Here is a 20391-nt window from a genome sequence, read left to right on the forward strand (position 1 = left end):
TCAGCCTCCCAAGTAGCTGGGACAGGCATGCGCCACCACGTGTGGCTAAGTTTTAAATTTTTATATAGATGGGGTCTCACTATGTTGCCTAGACTAATCTTGAACTCCTGGGCTCAAGTGATTCTACTGCCCTGGCCTCTCAAAATGCTGGGATTATAGGTATGAGCCACCACACCCAGCCAATTAATAACTCTTTGCATATTCCTAATTCTACCAATGAAAAGTAACATTGTAAACAGCCAAGTTAACATGTAAGGGTCCGAGTGGCTCTGCCTGGTGCACTCTGCTTCATGGAGTTACTCAAACTTAATACTGGCTCCTGGGGCCAAGGTTAGCACTTCCTTTGGAGATACTTGTGAAATATATAACATAATCACATATTTTATAATAAATATTCCCAGAGAAGAAACTTTTTAACATTCATTATATATATATATATATATTTTTCTTTGAGACAAGGTCTCACTGTATCCCTGAGGCTGGAGTGCAGTGGTGCAAACATGGCTTGCTGCAGCTTCGACCTCCTGGGCCCACGCGATCCTCCTCCCTCAGCCTCCTGAGTAGCTGGGATGGCAGGTGTGTGCCACCACATTCAGCTAATTTCTTAATTTTTTGTACAGATGAGGTCTCACTACATTGCTCAGGCTAGTCTTGAACTCCTGTCCTTCAGTGATCCTTCCCCTCTATCTCCCAAAGCACTGGAATTACAGGTGTGAGCCAGTGCACCTGGCCTAACGTTCCTCCACTGAACACCTCAACTCGACATCCTATCATCTCCCTAACTTGTATTTCTCCTCAGTTGTGGAGCCTAGCAGCTTCGTGTAGTTAAGTCTACACGACATAGGAATCTTGCCCCCAACCTTGAACGAGAGAGCCTGGGCATGTGGCATGCCTGGTTTGAATTCTGCTTCCTCCCTGCCGTGTGCGTCCACGAAGCATGAATCTCAAAAACGGGTGAGTACAAAACTGAGCAGGGAGGGAAAGGAGGACCTAAATATTGGCAGTAGGGAGCAAAGAGGAGGAGAAGCAGGCTCCCCGAATTCACTGAGCATTCCTGCAGAGTATTTAAGATGAGGTTTGAAATTAATGATTCCATTCAGATGTATCCAGCTATAACACAAGCTCTCTGGCACTTACAAACTGGAAACAGCCAACGTCCCCAGCTGAAGGAAAGACCTACTCTAGCTGTCACCTTGAGGGGCCTCCACAGCTCCCATCTCCACAGTGGCCTCTGCCTGAGAGAGGCCAGGGCTATCCCAGAGCGAGCCCCACCCTGGGGACTTACCGTGTTCCGGAAGGAGTGGCTGCGGATGGGGTCCTCTGCGGCCAGAGCGGCACTGCTCAGCATGATGAAGACGAGGATGAGGTTGGTGAAGACGTGGTGGTTGATGAGCTTGTGGCAGCCCACACGGATCCTGCAGGGAAAAGCAGCTGCTTGGAAACAGTCCCAGAGAGGGTGGAACACACTGGGTCCTTAAGAGTGTGGGGCCAGTGCAGCAAGATGCCAGGCAGAGGGCAGCTGTCTGCTGTGCCCTCTCTCCGGCACACCTGAGCAACCTGTCCGTCAGCCCCACGAAGCCCACCAAAAGCAGCCCCCGTGGACCATGTGTGGTGTGTCAACTCTGTGCTGGGGGCGCCACACTGAGTCCTTGGAAATGGGGCTTGTTGTCTTTCTCAAGATGGGGAAACTGAGGCTTAATCAGAGAATTCTAAAGTGACACTAGTAAGGCCAGGGGCAGAATTGATCCAGCTCTATATGACTGAAGTTTTTCCACTATGACAAGAAGCTCATCTGTTTATCTTCCCTGACTGAGAGAAGAAACTGAGGCCAGGTCTGCCCTCGACAGTTCACACAGAATGAGATGAATCCTGGGCTTGTCCTGCAGGTGCAAGTTCATACTGTTTATAGGGGCCTGCAGTAACTGAGGCTTCAGGGCATCTCTGGCCGTCTGCAGATTTTGTAATAAATGTTTTCATTATTTTTTTTAAAGTTTGGAGTGGACCCACAAGCAGTCCGCAGAAGGTGAAGGTTGCAGCATCATTTGCTAACATGCAAGGATCTCATGGCCCAGCATGAGAGTTCTCACCAAGTCCTGTGGTCTCATGAAGCAAAGGAGGGCAGCTCATGCCCGACACCTGGGCTCAAACGATGGCTCTCTGGGCCATCAGAACCTCGCTGCCGTCCCCAACGTGCCCTGCACCTGTTAGCAACTGGCTATCCTTACCCTCAATGTTTGACTTTAGAATTTAAATATATATACACACACATATGTATGTATATATACATATATGTATATACATATTCGTGTAAACATAAAACATGTATGTTTAAATTGTAAAGTATATGTATGTGTGTATACATATCTATAATATGTTTGTATATATTTAAATTCTAAAGTATATATGTGTATGTATGTATACAAACCTATCTGTAGTCTATAAGAGGCTTATAAGCCTACAGATAGGTTTTCCTTTGAAAATATTTTTCCACTTTCAAAACTGGAGTCAACCTTATGTGAAGGTGACCCCTCACTTTAAGTCCTGCCTTTTGGATCTATTGAATGCTGGGCGTATCCCCCAGAGGACCTGAAGGTGGTTAGCAGTTGAGTCTGGGGAAGAATTTCCAAGCTAGTGAGGGCAGGAGTGCTTTGCGGCTTTGGGTGAAAATAAGTCCATTCTCTCAACATATATATATATATATATATACACACACACACACACACACACACACACACACACACACACACACACACACACACACGGGGCTGTAGGTGTCAGCAATATCAGTTTAATAACCTTTCTTTTTTAAAGGACACCCAAATAGTGGTGAGCTGTAAAAGCTACCATCATATCTTCACATCTCTGAGGATGCCAGCAGGCCTTGCTTCCCACCTGTGTCTCCCTACGGCCAAGGAATGATACAGAGTTGTTCTCTGCCAGCCAGGAACTACTTCTGCAATTCTAGAAACCTTTCCAGGAGCCATTTATCTCCCCTAGCATTCCACTCAGTCCCAGATGATTTAAAACCTAGAAACTAGCTAGTAAATAAACGTCTTCCTCTTATAGTACTTGTGAGTCATTGCCCTGTTCCTTGTGAGCACCTTATCATTTTAACATGAGAAATGCTATTTTAAGTAGGCTATCATAGAGCTGAACTGAATACTTACAACCTATAAAATATCACTGTGCAATATGACTTTATGATGATAAAACTCAACTGGGAAAACTGATCAATGAAGTGGGGGATCTATGAGGATGAGGATGCCATGCAGACCTTGGTCACAAAAATTCTCATCCCACAAGGCATCCTCACAGAAGATCCACTCGTTAGGAAACATTGCCATGGCTGGCCGAAGCATGGAACACCAGAGCAGTGGGCTCCAATTGGAATATGCTGGGGTGGACAAGGCTTTCCCCGTTGCTGTCCCCACGCAGGGGTGAAGGCAGGGAGGAGAATCTAGAATGGAGCTCCTCCCAGGACCTGGTCACACCCTTGCGGGAAGGAGGCAGCTAGGAAGAGATGAGCTGAGAGCAAGAGCCACAGTGGAGGAGAGAGGGGTTGGAGGGGACTTGGGTGAGGGCGCCAGGGACACTCAGGTTCAGAAAGGGCTGTGAACCACTTCCCCTCACCCCCACCCGAGCCACCCTCAAGCAACCTGTAGGGTCACTGGCAAGAGGCAGCCGTGAGAGACTAGAAGGGGAGTATTTACGGGTTGGTCTTGCTAAGAATGAAGAAAGCGCTCCCTTCAGGGATGGGGGCAATTTTTTCCTTCATGTTCAACTCCGAGATCCTTCGAGGACGGGGTCCGGCAGGAACCTCAGGTTCATCCTCCTCCTCTTCCTCTTCCTCTTCCCCTACTTTAAATGAAATACTTTTTTTATAGGCATGAAATAAAGACTACATATGGGTTTGAATTATTCGTAATTTCACATGCAAATTTGGCTTAAACTTGAACAACATCTACCTGCTTACATGAATCAAAACCCTCCTGCTCCTTCAGAATGTGGACTGAGTGTGTGTTGCAGGGGTGAGGGTTGCTGAGAAGTGTCCCCATCTGGTGAGCGTGTTTAGTTTGTGGGAATGATGAGATTCCCAACAGGATAAGATCTGACCACAGATGAAAGGTGGCGGTGCTGGGATTCTCACTGCCAACCTCCCAGCATCTGGCTGTTTCCCCAGTAACCTCCTGGTTCACCCTGGCCTGAGAAACTGTGTGGGACTTTCAGTCTCAATCAGCAACTAGGCTCTCAACTCCACAGTCCCACCCATATCAGCCAATAAAGGTGCCAGTCAAATGTAAAAGTGTCAGGTGAGCACTAACACCGGTGGGTCTCCTGGACCAGTCTCCCAGCAGAAGTTGGAACTGCCCTGACCCACCTGCACTTTCCCTCCCCATCACCTGGAATTTGGGTGACACATGCTGCCTGTGACCATCGGAAAAAGGGGAGCTAACTGGTTCCACGGCCTTGGTGGCCTCAGCAGCTCATGTACACGCTGCTGGGCTGGCTGGCCGCAGACTCAGCAGGTCACAGAGCAGTAGCAAAGCCACACAGCAAAGCCAGCGTCTCCGGCCTCTGCCACCATACCTGGCACATCGCAAGGTGGGTAGGGGTCCTTGTCTTCATCCTCTTCTCTATAGTCATCGATTGTAACCTAGGATGACAGAGACATCTTAGGAGGAGGGGAGACTAACTAAAATGCACTCAGAGAGAAGTCACCCTGGCCGTCCAGCATAGGGCATGGACTCCTCCCCAAAGTTGCGTCTGTACGTGGGTGTGCAGGGACAGACGGGTGTCCCCAGATGGTGATTCTGCTTCAGAGAGAAGTCCTAAGGGCAGGTAAGGAGAAGGCTGGTTAAGCCCTGACCCAGTCGTAGTTAGCCAGCATCATCCAGGGCTCTGTCCTTGCCCTGTGCCAGCGGTCACTCATATCACATGATAACGCATCTCACACTCCTGTCTTCCTGCCAGACTGTGAGCCCCATGAAGGCAAGGACCTGTCTTCTTCATTCCTGAATCCCCAGTGTCTGACACACGATAGCCACTCGGTAAGTATTTATCAACTCGATGAACAAAGAAAGAACACCACAACCAGGGCTGTCATAAATGGGATTAAGTTTGACAGTGTAGCCCTGAAGCCACCCGACCCTGGGATTACCTCAGGAAATAGACCTCTATTAAAAACGAAGCTGCTAATGTGATCCTGGTCTGATTGCACAATTCCAATAAAGAAACAAAAGTGGTCAAACTAGTCAAATCTTCATCATATTGGTTTTCTGGTGAAATATCAGTGAACACAGCTAACTGCCTAAATTCAACCAGAACCCCCTGGGAAGCCAGGGTCTATATGGTGTGCTATATTCTTCACACCAAAATATTACAAGAATGATACACAAGACACTCCCACAGTGTAAATGGTACATGTGTGGAGATACCAACAGAATCACTTTGAAACAAAAAGGGGAGAAGTATTTTAGAACACCTACCTTGTTGTCACTGTTGGCCATCTGGTTGACTTCTGGTTTGTTGTTCTTTTTATTTTCTAGGCTCTCTTTTCTAAAGAGAAGAGAAAAGAGCACAAGAAACCAAATCACCATGTTACTCTGTATAAAAATGCTAATCAGGATTCTGAATCAACAATGGTCCAATGAAGGCCAGAATTTAATTAGAAACAACACTAACCACAAGAGCCTAGCACAATCCAAACTCAGAGCTTCCTGGTAATCTCAATGCGATGGATTCATTACACAGATCATCTTATTAAAATTCTCATCTGAGAGCTAATCAGCACTGAATGCATCGTTTATTTTATGACGCCAAAATTAACTGCAGTGATTCTTTAAGCATGGGGACGTGTCACTCCCACTCTCAACTCCAAGGGATGAGAGCCAAGAGCCTGGCTTCTGCCCAAGATTCTATCCGTTTTGGTCTGCAGAGCATGGTCAACCATGATCCACAAAGCAGGAACCTGGGGGGCTGCAGCTGCCGTGATGCGGGGGTGAGCCTGGCAGGCTGCACTTGTAGGAGGGCTCCCCACGCAGCCCCTAGACAAACACGTCAGGGGAAAATGGGGTTACCTGGCAATCTTTTTCCTCTCCTTTTCTTCTGCTTCTTCTTTCTGAGCAGTGTTCAAACTTTCAGCATCAGCCAAATTGTCTACAGCGATGGCCAAGAAGACATTCAGTAGAATATCTAGTTTGAACTTTTTAAGGGCTTAACACACTACTAAATGCAACTACATGTGGCCAACAATGGCAACGTCACACCCCTCTGCATCCTGGGAGGCTGGTAGCAAGTGACTGTCCCAAGTGTTATACTCACACAGCAAAACTAGAGTACCAGAGCCCTGCTTTTCAAACAAAATGAAACAACAACAAAAATAAACATAAAAACCTGTAAAAGGACAGTCTATAGAAGTAAAATTAAGATTCACTGAAATCCATGAAAACCCACTAATTTCAACATTCCTCTGTGTGTATGTGTCCAAACATCTATGTATCTATAGCTATGTTATACATTATATACAACAATCTATAATATAAACATGGTATAATTAAAAAGTAGTTTGTTTGTTTGTTTGTTTTTTTAACACATACTACAACTACAACATATATCTTCAGGGGAGTGCTTTCCAAAATAGACCACTTCAAAGGTTGCAAGTTATTCAAATGAGGATCCCCTTGCACAAGATAGTATGAGAATTTCTCCTTTGAAATAACCTTCAGAGTCTACAGACAACTCATTCATTCCTTCATTCCACAAACACTGACTGACTATAATGTGCCTGACTTACTGCCACCTGGTGCTAGACTATCGTGAATAGTCTCACTGCAGCTCGATCTTTGATCACTGTACCTGAACTTGATTTTTGCCCTCTCCAGTCCAGGACAAATTGCTTCCTGAGGCTCATTGCAGTTCCAGTTAAAAAACACAATAAAAGGTTAGGTGACTAAACAAATTATCATGTTTTTTCACTCTTACTGTAATTGTTGTATACATGAATTTCTTGAATGTTTTTGTTTTTAACAAGTATTCTGAACAAGACTCCTAAATCAGAAGATGCCTGTTTCTTACCCATTAGCAGTGAAGCATGTTCTTGAGAAGCACAGGGATGAGAGGGCAGTACGTGAGAATGCCCCCTTCTGCGACAAATGCTTCTCTCTGCCTGATGCCCGGCCATCTGTAGGCAAAACCGCAGGAGCCCAGAGACCCCAAGACAGGAGCAGCACAGCACTGCCCCATACGTCCTGTGCAATCTGTTACCTTGGATGGGTTGTTGAACACGTAAACCAATGTAACCTAACAAGGAACAGATGATGAGATCTCTGTGAGGGAATAGCATGCCTGACTAATCTATTCAAGGCTTTAAAGAGGAGAGAAACATAAGTGAATTACATTAAGACTCAAAAAGCCTTTGACGTGCTGGCCTATTTTTTAACTGGAGCTGCAATGAGCCTCGGGAAGCAATTTGTCCTGGGCTGAAGATGGCCTGGTAACATGAGCGTTCCTCTGCTAGGCCTGGGGTAATGGTAACTCCGACAGGGGCTAGTGATGAGACTAGCTGCAGTGAGTATTCCCTCCATGGTCTCAGTGAAGAAACAATAATCTCTCTAGTCTTGCAATGACACTCAACTCCTTTGGGTAGTGGAAAGCAAATCCAGAGTGATGAGCCACAGTGAGATCTTACAAGCTTGTAACAAACAACTTCCCAGAGAAAAATCCATCATCTGCATTGAGAGGTATTACTCAGACCCTCCTAAAGAGTGGTATGCTCTGGAATTCATCCAAAAAGATCTATCAAGCACCTCTAATGTGCCAGGCACTGTCGTGGGTGCTGAGGGCACGGGAAGAAACACCATACACTGGAATGTCTACTCTAGTTGGGGAAGACAGAGCATAAGCAGCTCCCTAAGCACCTCTGATATAGTCACACGTGCTATAAAGAAAACAACATGCAACCATAGACAACCACCAGGGACTATTTCTCCACAGATTTAAGTCCAGGAAGTTGTTGTGGCCTAAAGAGTCAACCATGAGGACAGCAGAAAAAGAAAAGAATGACCATTCATTTACCAAGGGCCAACTATGTGCAAGATCCTGTACTCTACTGAGATATGTGAATACAAAAAAGATTCCTGACTCAAGAAGTTTATCCACCTAGTTAGGGAGATGGAGGAATGCCCGCTCAAAATTCCAATAGACAGGCTGGGCACAGTGGCTCTGTAATCCCAGCACTTTGGGAGGCCAAGGCGGGTGGATCACCTGAGGTCAGGAGTTTCAGACTGGCCTGGTTAACATGGAGAAACCCCATCTCCATTAAAAAAACAAAAATTAGTTGGGCATGGTGGTGCACACATGTAATCCCATCTACTCAGGAGCCTGAGGCAGGAGAATCACTTGAACCCAGGAGGTAGAGGTTGCAGTGAGCTGAGATCACACCACTGCACTCCAGCCTGGGTGATAGAGTGAGACTCCTTCTAAAAAAATAATAAATAAATAAAAATCCAGTAGACAGAAGAACCTACAGGCAGTAAGAGATGTGGATAAAATCTGAGGGGGAGTTCAGAGGTAGAAGAAACTTCTCTGGGTGGGAGACAGGGCAGGAGTGGCTCTGGTGGAGGGGGCCTTAGAGCTGAGTCAAGGGACTAGAAGGATGTATATGTGTTACGATGGGGTTTTCATAAAATACCTTATAGCACAAAGCATTGTCCTTGTAGAAAAGCGGGCAGGTTTGCACTGAGGTTACCACACTGAAGAAAATTTATCAGTGAGCCAGACAAGATAAAGGAGGAAACACCTATAGAGATCTGGGCCCCCTTAGAAGAAGAATCCAGATTAGGACCTTTTAAAATGGAAGGGTGAAGACCCAGGTGTAGTATCTTGTGTGTATGTCGTTCATGCATCAAACATTCATTAAAGGCCTCTGTGTACCAGGTCTGGTGCTCGGCATGGAGGACCTGGAGATAAAACATCGAGAACCAAAGGCTGCAGGATCAGGAAGGGTCTGAATGAGGTAAATACAGATCCAAGGGCCAATTCCAGGTCTAGAATTAGAGAGTGCCTCTTGACAGGGAAAACGAGTAACGTAAGGCAGACAGAAGTTACGCAGCATGATTTAGCAGCTAGCCAATGGACACTTGATCCCCAAAGATGGACAGATCAGCAAAGTGAAATTAGCCCAGGGAGCACAGATCAGTCCACGAAGATGGCTCCCATCAGTCACGAAGGGTCTTAGGAAGTCACAGATGGATGCCTAAGCTCCCGATAATTATAACATAAAGAACCACCTGGCCTTGTGCTCAGCCATCCCTCAGGACCTGTACAGGAGACATGATGCCAAACTGAGTGACCTCTGGGACCAGCACGTGTGCTATCTCACGCTCCTTCCCTGGGCTTGCTTATCTTAGCCAGAATGCATCCCTCAAAGCCTCTCTGGAATTCTGCTTACAGGATGCTGTCCCCCAGCAGCATGGAAGAACAGCAGATATTGAGCTAATACGGTAAAGGCATTCACCTCCCTGCCACAACTACTACCACCACCATCACCACAGAGAAATCCAGAGGAAGAAAAACAAAACCAGATAACGACGGCAACAACAAAGCCTGGTCAGCTTGAAGGATACAATTACCACAAATGAAGAGGATGATGAAGTAGATGCAGACGATCATTCCTGAAGAGGACGGGCCCCCGTAAGCCATGATGCCATCGTACATCACAGCGTTCCAGTCTTCGCCTGTCAGGATCTGAGAAGGCAAATGGGTATCAGCCAGCAGGTGGATTCACAAATGGCAGTCGCTCTCCAGAGCCCCTCGGTGGCTGCCTAGATCTGGTTTAAGCTGCCTTTCACAGTCCAGTTTGCACTGAACAAATCCATCTGTTATCCCATGGAATTTCTAAAACATTGTTTTTTAACTACACAAATAGATAAGTTAATTCTTGGAGTGAAAAAAAAAAAAAAACCTTATACTTAAGACTTAAGTTTTGTGTGTTTGTTTTTGAGATGGAGTCTTGCTCTATCACCAGGATGGAGTGCAGTGACTTGATCTCGGCTCACTGCAACCTCCACCTCCCCGGTTCAAGCGACTCTCCTGCCGCAGCCTTTCAAGTAGCTGGGATCACAGGCGACGACCACCACCACACTTGGCTAATTTTTGTATTTTTAGTAGAGACAGTGTTACACCATGTTGGCCAGGCTGGTCTCGAACTCCTGACTTCAAGTGTTCTGCCCACCTTGGCCTCCCAAAGTGCTGGGATTACAGGTGTGAGCCACCGCACCCAGCCAAGATTCATGTGCTTTTTCATTACACCCCAGCGCAGTTTTGGTCCCTTCTCCAGAAAGCATGCTCTTTCTGTGTCTCTCTGGAACCTTCGACTACGGATTTAAAAACGTTTACAAACAAAGAAAACAAGCACTAGGTGTCTTCTCTGAGTTTTCAGACATAAAGGGTTTCATGCTATGCAAAGTTTTCTGCAACTGGCTTGTTTTTTCATTCAACAACATACTCTGGAGACCCTCTGTGTCAGAAGGTGCACCTCATTCTTTTAACAGCTGCATAGCATTCCACATAGTCCATCAACTGTGGAAATGGATAATTATACCTATGAAATTACAGAAGCAGGAAATTCTAAATGTCTCATGTAAATTTACAAAACTACCTTAAGAGTAGATATCACCAATGACCTGAAATTTAATCTTCTCTGCTGATCGTACTCGATAATTCAATCCATGATGAAATAGAATCAGATGAACAAGAACAGTAATGAAAAAAAAAATGCTCTCTTCCAACGACAGACAGAGCTCCTTTATCTTCAATCTGAACTATATATTTTTAAAATTTAAACTGTTAGAGATCACAACCAAACAAAAATGGGCAAATGATTTGAAAAGATAAAGTAATTCACAGAAAAGGCACTACTGATGGCTCTGAGTCATATGAAAACATGTTCAACCTCACTCCTGATAAGAGGAGTATCTGTTAAAAGTACAATGAAACGCCATTTTCACCTATCTGATGGGCATCCCAAAGCATGCTCTCCACTGAGGGGAGAGGCAGTGAGGCAATGGGCAGTGTGAGGAGAATGAGCTAATACAACCATAAGGAGAGCACTTGGGCAAGGGTTTCAACATTTAAAATGGACATATCCTCTAAAGCAGCAATTCTATTTCTGGGAGTTTGTCCCACAGATCTACAGCCCACACATGTGCCCTCTGACGTGTGTTCAGGATCACCTACCGGAGCCCTGTTTATGTGGGCCAAGACCGGACAGAACTAAATGCTTGTCAGCAAGGGACTGGTCACATGAACCATGGCACATCTGTACCACTGCATGGATACAGCATTTCGAAGGAGGGGCAGCCTTTTACGGACCAAGCAGGAAGGCTCTTGAGGACACTTGAAGTGATAAAAGCAAGATGCAAAACAGCACGTCGAGTGAGCTCCTGTCTGTGGAAAGTCACCTATAGGTAGCTTAACTGAGTTGTAGCTACCAGAAAATGCAGATCTAAGAATTCACAAGAAACTGTTTAATGGTGGTTGCTTCCTAGAAGAGGAAATTTGTGGCTGGCTGGGAGAATTATTATTCATTTGTAACATTAGAATTTTGTGCCATATGCATGCATTACCAAAAAAAAAAGACACCAGTTTCTCTGAAAGAAAATTTTTTTAAAAAAAGAATGGCTGATTAGCAGCCAAAATTTAAGTATAATTCAAACAACAAAACTATGGCTTACAGTAGATTATATATGCCTCAAAATGACCAGGTGGGAAAGAATTGTCCAGATCATTCCCTTTGGTCTCTGGATTTCTTTAGAAATTGGTAAGTGACTCATCCACAGCAGAGAGCTGGGCATGGAAAGGGCCACCACAGGACCCAGCTGTCTGCTGCCTTTCCTCTCTGGCAGGGCTCTGCAGCTCTCATCACACAGGAAAAGCAATGAGGACAGGTGGGTCTTTTAAACTTATCCATCAGACCCTGTCCAAGGAGGACGGTTCTGAGCACCTCAGCTTAGAATCAGGGGAGCGTGTGCTGCTGCTCTGAGCGGCAGAGCAATCGGTGCCTCTCTGCAACCACCGCTTCCTTCTCAGCCACTGCCTGCAAAGGCCTCACAGGACAGGCACCCTCAGAATCTGTGTGTCCTCACTGCGTACCAGGAGGAGGACAGAAGGGCCAATGGCTGTCACAGTTCCTACCACTCTGATTCCTCCAACTACACACCAAAGCATAGAGGCATGAGAATTCGCTTCTTGTGTAAATCTATTATAACTAGGATTATAAACTGGCCTGCCAACAAAAAGTAGCAAAGAAAAAAAGAATTTTAGAGTCTATTTCAAAGAAACCTCACAAAATCAATCAAAAAGTTTTCTGAGAAGAGCTTGAGTGTGAAAGACATTTTTAAAATTATTTTATAATGTAGCTAGAAGTCTTTAAAAAATTACATCACATAACATAGACAGCTGGAGGATGATGCAGAACAAATAACTTAAATGACACAAAATTTACCAGGCTATCATTAGGGCAGATATGAAAAAAATGGAGCCCTTTTGTCTTCCTGAGTGTGAGCAGACAAGAAGGCAGAGGAGTTTTAGCTGCTGCTCACAAAGCTTTTCGGGGAATGGAGGGAGGACTCACCTGGAACACTGTGAGAAGTGCTTGAGGGAAATTGTCAAAGGTGCTCCGCTTGGTTTGCGTTTCATCAAAATTAAACTTGCCGCCAAACAGCTGCATCCCAAGCAAGGAAAAGATGATAATGAAGAGAAAAAGCAGAAGTAACAGCGAAGCGATGGACTTCATGGAGTTTAACAAGGATGCCACTAAGTTGCTCAGAGAAGTCCAGTGCCTATAAGTCAAGATGAGGGTGTGAGCTCAGAACACCCATGCGGGACAGAGCAGAACATCACCTGCCCGGGGACGTGATGGTCGCCGCCTCTTGTTCATAAAACATTTGCAGTGAGACCCACATCTCCTTACCTGGTCACTTTGAAGATTCTTAAGAGGCGCACACACCGAAACACAGAGATCCCCAGGGGAGACATGATTTCCAGTTCCACCAAGATCGTCTCAGTGATTCCACCACACACCACGAAGCAATCAAACCGGTTGAAAAGAGAGACGAAATATGCTTGGAGGCCCAAGCTGTACATTTTTACCAGCATCTCGCAGGTGAACAGAGCCAAGAGGACTTTGTTGGCAATATCTGGAAGGACAAAGGGGCACCTATCTTCAGGGTCTCCCGCAAGACACTCAGACGGCTCCTGACCCTCACACCTCCCTCCCTAACAGACCCCACAGGAAATATGCAAATACCTTGTCTCTCTCTTCACTACCTCACCCAGGACAGAAACGTGGCCTTTGCGTGGACAGTCTGTCCACCAGGCTTTGGTCCTGCTTCTGCTACTAGCTAGGTATGTGACTCCGGAGAAGTTACTGGATTTCTCCAGGTCTCAGTGTCACTGATGACAAAATGAGAAGGGGCAGCTCATCACATAATCCTTGACACCTTCCAGCCCTAAAAGCCTACGATTCTGCATTGACACCATCAAGTTATACATATTTTTTCATTCAATCACACAAAAAAGACCTGTCTGAATTTGTTTATGGCATGACGATATCAGAAGCAGTCACCTATCAATGTCATTTCCAACAGCTGAAAATACCACCAAGCAGGCTGGAGAGGTGGAGGGAAACAGGTTTGACTGGATGAAAGGAAGGACTTTTCAAAGGCTCAAGACTGTCAAACCCAGAATGAGCTGTCTCTGGGGATGAGTGTCCCACACTCCACTGCTGGAGCATTCAAAGCAGGGGAACCAAAACCATCTGCCACAAGTACTACAGGGGAAAATGAAGCTTCCCCGATGAGCACAGGGAGAAGGGGTTATGAGGTCCCTTCCAGCTCCGAGAATCCTCGGTCCTAGGTTGGCTCAGGGTTAGGACAATTAGATGCTCAGCATTAAGCGGCTCCAAGGTGCTTCACTACGCGGCACAGACGGCACCCTCGCTCCGCTAGTTGCTGTGTCTGGATGGTTCTACCAAGTTTGTCCTCACTAGAAACGTTCTGATACTTCATCGTGCAGCGATCAGATAAGACCAAATGGCAGTTGGACAGCCACAGAAATCTCTAGTTCAGAACAAAAAAGGAATGGCCTCTGCTTGTACCTTGAATCTGTGTCAACCAATCCGGTTGATTGTAGTGCTCAGAGGAAATGGTTAAGGTGTTCAGAAACACCAGGACGATAACCAGCCAGTAAAACGTGACAGACTTCACGGCGGCCCTACATCTTCTGCGATTGAATCGGTTCCAGCGACGCCAGCGTCGGCTGAAAGACAAGCAAACATTACTCCCTAGATGACAGATACAGCATCTGAGTAGCCAATAAATAGGATTGAGAGATAATTTGGCTTTCACTCTGGAGGTCCAGATTGGGGTGGGAGTGCAGGAAGTAAAGATGAGCACAAATGGCACAGAAATTAACAGACCTCATAATAAAAAGTATGTTGGTCTTAAAATGCGACTTTTAAAAGTATTACATTGACTTGATCATGCTATCAGTTTCCTTCCTTATGGCTTACAGATAACTCCAGAATCTGTCATATGCAGCCCTTAAGTGGGTTAGAAAATCTAAATATTCATAGATTCATGTGCAGATGCAAAACTACACTTGCACACATATGCAGTTCCTATATCCACCATATGGGATGTGGATCTGCTCATGCCATCAGTGCAGAGAGCCACTTCGCTTATTATACACATCTCTTGCAGCATCTCAATCACCATACAGAATTTACCAGGCAGCAAAGTGCTACAAAGCTAGTTTTTTTTTGTTTTGTTTTTTTTTAAAAGGGCATCTTTTCAATCCTTTCTTAAATCTCTGAGGTTCCTCCAGAGCCTGGAGAGTTGTCAAAGCTGAGTAGGACATGAATTTTCATACTGAGTCATCAGGTGCCCTTTCTAACTAGTGATGCTCAAAATATACCTTTAGGAGAAGAGCCAATATTGAATCGTGTTTTCATAAAAATAAAATGAGCTGAGCCAAACAGACAAGTAGCATGTCCTCCACCCACCTTCAGTTCCTGTTTGTGATCAGAGAAAATATTTTCTCCCTTAGCTTATCTCCTCCTAGAAAACCTTCCCTGCCACAAGGGGATGGTTTGGTAAAGTGTGCCGTGAGCTGCAGCTCAGCGACCCAGATGCCATGAAAGGGCCGGCCAGTTGGTGAAATCACTCCTCTCCACGCTGTGCTGCCTCACTAACGACAATGGGGTACTTCCTCTGGGGGTCTGAGTCAAGAGGAATCTCCAGGCTACCCAAGCTGCCCCGGCTGACTCAGCTGTGTTGCTAGGCAAAAAGAAAATCTGTAACCCAGGAAGTGAGCAGAGAAAGAGTTGTGCTAACTCTTTACCAAAACCTGGATCAAGCAAGGTGCATTTTATTATTGCTCTTGCCGTGCAGTTTCCAATGGAAAGAGCAGCTTCTAACATGTTGGCCAGCGTGGAAAAACTCTACTAAGGACTCTAAAGACTGTCCCACTCACAGCTGGGTTTCTCCTGGGACGCAAAACTCGGCAGACACAAACTAGTACTCTATCACACTGGTGAACCACAGCGTGCCTACCCATTTACATTTGATGGACCTTTGGGTTATTTCCAGCTTGGGGTAAGTATGAATAAAACTGGTATAAACATTCATGTTACAACTTTGTATGTGCATATATCTTCATTTCTCTTATACAAACACCTTAGAAGCAGGATGTCTAGGCCAAATATAAACACAGTAAATATATGTTTAAACTTTATGAGGAACTACCAAACTATTTTTTTAACGGCTGTGTCATTTGACACGTCCACCAACATTGTATGAAAGTTCCCACCAATCAGCATCCTTGTCAGAACCTGGCATTGTCAGATATTTAAATCTGATTCACTCTAATAGGCGTGTAGTGGTATCCAACTGTGATTTGAATGTGCATTTTTGTAACAACTGATGGTCATTTCATGTGCTTATTTGCCATCCACATCTCTTCTCTGGTGAAATGACTATTAAAAAATTTGCCCATTTTTTATTGGGTTTTTCTATTATTGACACTCTTCTTTATGTATTAATCTTTATACATACGGGATACCAGTCCTTTATCAAATATTCTTTGCAAATATTTTTCTCCAAGTCTGAAGTTTACCTTTGTATTTTCTTTTGAAGAACAGAAGTTTAATTTTGACAAAGACCAATTTATCTGTTTGTTTTCTGTTAAGAGAGTATACTGGGTGTTGTATCTTAAGAAACCTTTGCCTAACTCAAGGTCACAAAGACTTTCTCCTATGTTTTCTTTCTGGAATGTTCATGATTTTATATTTTATATTTAGGTCCTTGTCTATTTTAAGTTAGTGTTTATATATAGTGGGAAAATGTTTTTGTTGAAAAGTAACACTCAGACGGAAAAGTACACAAATCATAGGTACGTGGCTCAACGAGTTTTACCAACCGAACACGTAACCTGCATGCACATCAAGAAATGCTAGTACCGTGGGAGACTTCTTGAACTCCCTTTCTATGGAAAGCTTTTGAGCAGAAAAGTGACAAGCAGCAGCTCTCTTAGGGAAATGACTCAGAGAATAAGGAGGATTAACGGGGAGGCAAAAATCATTACTGGGTCTTGTTGGTTTGTTTTGAGGGAGATTTTTGGCACCAATTACACTGCCCCCTAAGGCAGGCTCATAGGATTCAACTGACTGACTGCAATTCGGTATCAATGTTATAACCCATAGAGGAAAACTCAAGTCCCGAGCAATTCTATGTAAAATTCAGAAGCGAGAACATACAAAGGCAACACACAGGCTGACGAAGAAACAGAAAGAAGATACTGACCTGAGTTTGGATTTTGAGATGGCTTGACTGAAAGAAAGACAAAAAGTGTTAAGATTCTGGTTCCGAGGGCTTGAGCACACACTCCCCATCATTTTAGCTGAGATATCATAAAAGCCATGCATACAGCCTGGACTGAGCACCCCTGGTTACCACAGCAGGCCAGCGGGGGCAAGGCCAGAGCAGAAATCGGGGTGCTGCCAGGGCCAGAGAAGCAGACCGAGCATCCTCGAGGCCCAGGTCAGGGAAGACTCAGCCAGATCCCCTGCGGGCCCTGGCAGCAGGCAGCGATGCAGGGGCCAAAATGAAGGCAGCAGAGTCTCTCCTGCCACTCATCTCAACAGCAGCATTTGCTGCTACTACCGCAGAAGGAGCACTGCACTAGGAGTCCCAGCCCTGCCATTCTCCCACTGGGGGAGTATGGGAAAGCAGCATGTCTTCTTGGGCCTCAGCGTTCTCATCCGTCAAATGGGGATGACAAACCCATTCTCTGTCTGCTTCATGATGTCTCAGAGAGGGCAGAGCAAGAGAATGGAGGCAAAATCACTTCACAAAGGGTTGCATATTCTGCCCATAACACATCATTTTTATGAAACTCTGCCAAGAGTAAGATTGAGTTCTCTTAAAAATGATACCTGCACTTTACAGAGATAAGACCTGAAGGATACCAGCAAGCAGCAAACAAAACCAAACTGCACAGGGCTCCCCCACAGCAGGCAGTGCCCAGCACATTCTGCACTGCTGGTCCCCCCAGCCACCCCCCGCCCCGCCAGCTGCCGCAGCCCAAATCATCTAGAAAAAGCCAGTGAGTGTTAATGCAATGGTGCCTTCCATCAGGAGCAGAGGCTGGTGCAGGGCTCCAGGGAAAAAGTGCCAGGCACCGAGAAGGCAGGGCCTCGCCATCCAACCGCCAGGCCTGAGGTTAGGAAGGTCCCACGAGCAAAGGAAAACTTCAATACGTAGCACATTCTAGTCAGCAACTCTGCCACAGAAGCTCTTCTTCAAAAGCACAAATGCCAAACCCAGGCTGGAAGCAGAATCAGGCCTTTACCCCCACCGCCGACACCCAGAGGGCCCCGCCTTGGCCGCGCCTCTCCGTCTCCACCAGCACCTAATGGACACAGCAGGTGGCCGGGTTAACCACCACACTCTTCACGGGCTCTACTTACAGGAAGAGGCATGTGAAATGCCGGGAGGGGGTGTGCAGAAGGGATAGCCCTGGCACAGGAGGAAGCGTGGCAAGGGGTACGAGAAGCCTTCCCGCCCGCCACACCCAAGGCGATGGCCCGGGGCTCTGCTGCAGCCTGGGTCATCTTCCTCACCACCTGCTTCTCTGAGACAATAGGAAGGGAAGGAGGGCGAGTGCTCCCCACACTCACCAGAGACTTCCACAGCAGCCTCGGGTCTCGCCTTCGCCGCTGACGTTCTCTGTGTTCACAGACTCAGTCTCGCTGGTGGGCATGCTAGCTGTGGGGAGAAGATGGGCTTCAGAGAGCATGCGGGGCACGCTGCATGCCTGGGAGCAGGCCAGGTGGGAGCCTCTGCCACCAGGCAGACCTCTGGAACCCAGGAGGAGGGCGACGAGGGCCCTCAGAGGCTCAGCTGGGCTAAGGGAGTGCCAGGGAGCCAGGCCTCTCCACTGCAGGTGAGCCTCTGTGCCCATGGCCTGTAGGGAAAGCACAGAGTCCCCCTCCAGGAGGACATTCTATCCACCTAGACATTTCCAAGAAAGGAAGCCAAGGGATCAAAGTGAATCCTGTGGCTGGGTATAGCACCACTTTATACTCCTCATCTCTGGGATCACACAGAGAAGCCACCAAAATGTACTTTACAGGTACATCTCTGCTTGCCCCAAAAGGTGCATGTAGGTACCATGCACAACATTTTTTAGAGTTAAGAACTCTATTTTTTTTTTGCTATTTTACCTGATGCTGAAGTTGTGCCGAGCTTGTGAAGCCAATACGCAGAAAGTTCTTACCCAGTAAGCTGGCCCTAGACCGCCAAGAAACTAGAGCGTTACGGGTGAGAGAAGAAGGTTTTTATCAACCAGTGAGCAGAGGGCAAGGTTGACTCTGGTTCCAATGCGACTGGGGTCTCTGGGCCCGTCCCACTTCTCCATGGCAGGATCCTGAGCGGAAGTGGAGGAAATGGGGAAACACGCCCACTAGAGTGTGGAGGTCCAGGGGCCACCCAGGGCCACCATCTGGTGCATGAGCATCTTTTCTCATCCACTTGATTCAACCCCATAAACATCATGAACACAGGCTGGAGCCCAGGCAGTGGAGGAGGGTGGGGGCACAAAGAGGGCACATAGCACCCCACCCACCTGGAACAGGGGTGAGGAACAGGCAGCCCCCGGCTCACTTCCATTAGCTGTGAAGAGAGCTACCTCAGGGGTCTGTGCAGGAGTTTCCAGAGTAAAGAATAATTAATTCTGCGGGAGGCAGAGGTCAAAGAGGAAGTCACCGAAGAGAATCCACGTGTACTTCCTTTTTCCTGGGGCATGGCTTTGAACTGTAGTGACTGTTTTTACAGACCATATGGTGTCAGCAGGAAAGCTTGGCCCGTGGGCTCGGCCCATGTGGCTCCCATTAGCAAGGATGCCTCAAGTTTCATCTGCAAATACTAGTAGTGGGTTGGAAGCCCTATGGCAAAGATTCTGAGGCCCAGCCCAGGCTCAGAGAGAAAGGAGCTGGATCAGGCAGCTCTGCGTAGGGGGCTGTGTTCTGCCCAGCTTGCTCATACTAGACTTCATAAAGGTAACAACAGGGATATAGGTGGAACCTGGCTCAAGGAACCCAGTGGTCTGAGAAGTAAGTTTTTTGAGGATACCAAAGAAGATCCCTGATCTGTTCGGCTTGTGAGTGCCCGAGGAACTGAGCCTGCCTGCATGGGAGCTTCCACAGCCATGCCCAGGAACACTGAGGCAAGGGTGTCAAAAGTTAAGACCAAGTGAGTAAAATTATAGACTCATGTTACATCGCTGGTACTCTCATAGAATAATTTTCTTCTCTCCTAAGTCAAAAGAAACCAATTACAAACCTTGATTTACTTTTTCATTATTTCATGCAAAAACAAACAAAAAAACTGGACAAAAACAAACAAAAAACCAAATCTAATCATGGAAAAACCTAAAAAAAAAAAAACAAAAAAACAAAAAAACAAAAAACTCCATTAACACACACAGACACACAAGAAGCTATTCATGCAATTCTCCTCGACTATTCCCCACTCTGATTCAGCAGAAAGGCTAGGAGATTGTAAAATCTAACAAAGAAAATCACAGTGGGAGATCCTTTTGACATCTGACCATGCGTCAGTTCTGTGCAGCGTTTTCCTTGGTGGTTACTGCAGTGACTGAGGGGCAGTAAGGGCAGGAAGCAAGGGCAGTACGATGTGGGGAACCCACAGTCCTGGGTCTGTTTTCTGAGTCTCTAGGGCAATGGGCTGCCTCTCTCCAGCCTTCACTTTCCTGTCTCTAAAATGGTGGTGTGAACTTCACAATCTTGAGGATCATTTCCATCTTTAACAGTTT

The 20391-nt window shown here is 46.2% G+C and overlaps 1 protein-coding gene across 4 annotated transcripts in view; it reads right to left on the reverse strand.

The window, feature by feature from the left end:
• Positions 1-20391, reverse strand: part of CACNA1D (calcium voltage-gated channel subunit alpha1 D) — a 326868-nt gene that overhangs the window by 76659 nt on the left and 229818 nt on the right. For 3 of the 4 annotated variants that reach the window (XM_025375479.1, XM_025375481.1, XM_025375480.1), the window contains exons 10-20: positions 18236-18323; positions 16860-16886; positions 14156-14316; positions 12971-13196; positions 12632-12839; positions 9624-9744; positions 6078-6192; positions 5487-5556; positions 4588-4654; positions 3711-3858; positions 1286-1415 (exon numbers count right to left, since the gene is read on the reverse strand). In XM_025375479.1, the coding sequence (XP_025231264.1) occupies positions 1286-1415; positions 3711-3858; positions 4588-4654; positions 5487-5556; positions 6078-6192; positions 9624-9744; positions 12632-12839; positions 12971-13196; positions 14156-14316; positions 16860-16886; positions 18236-18323 (1361 nt within the window). Of the gene's footprint in view, positions 1-1285; positions 1416-3710; positions 3859-4587; positions 4655-5486; positions 5557-6077; positions 6193-9623; positions 9745-12631; positions 12840-12970; positions 13197-14155; positions 14317-16859; positions 16887-17907; positions 17968-18235; positions 18324-20391 lie in introns of all 4 variants that reach the window. The other variant, XM_025375478.1, reaches the window with a different exon arrangement.

This window comes from Theropithecus gelada, chromosome 2 (assembly GCF_003255815.1).
Source record: "Theropithecus gelada isolate Dixy chromosome 2, Tgel_1.0, whole genome shotgun sequence".
NCBI lineage: Eukaryota > Metazoa > Chordata > Mammalia > Primates > Cercopithecidae > Theropithecus > Theropithecus gelada.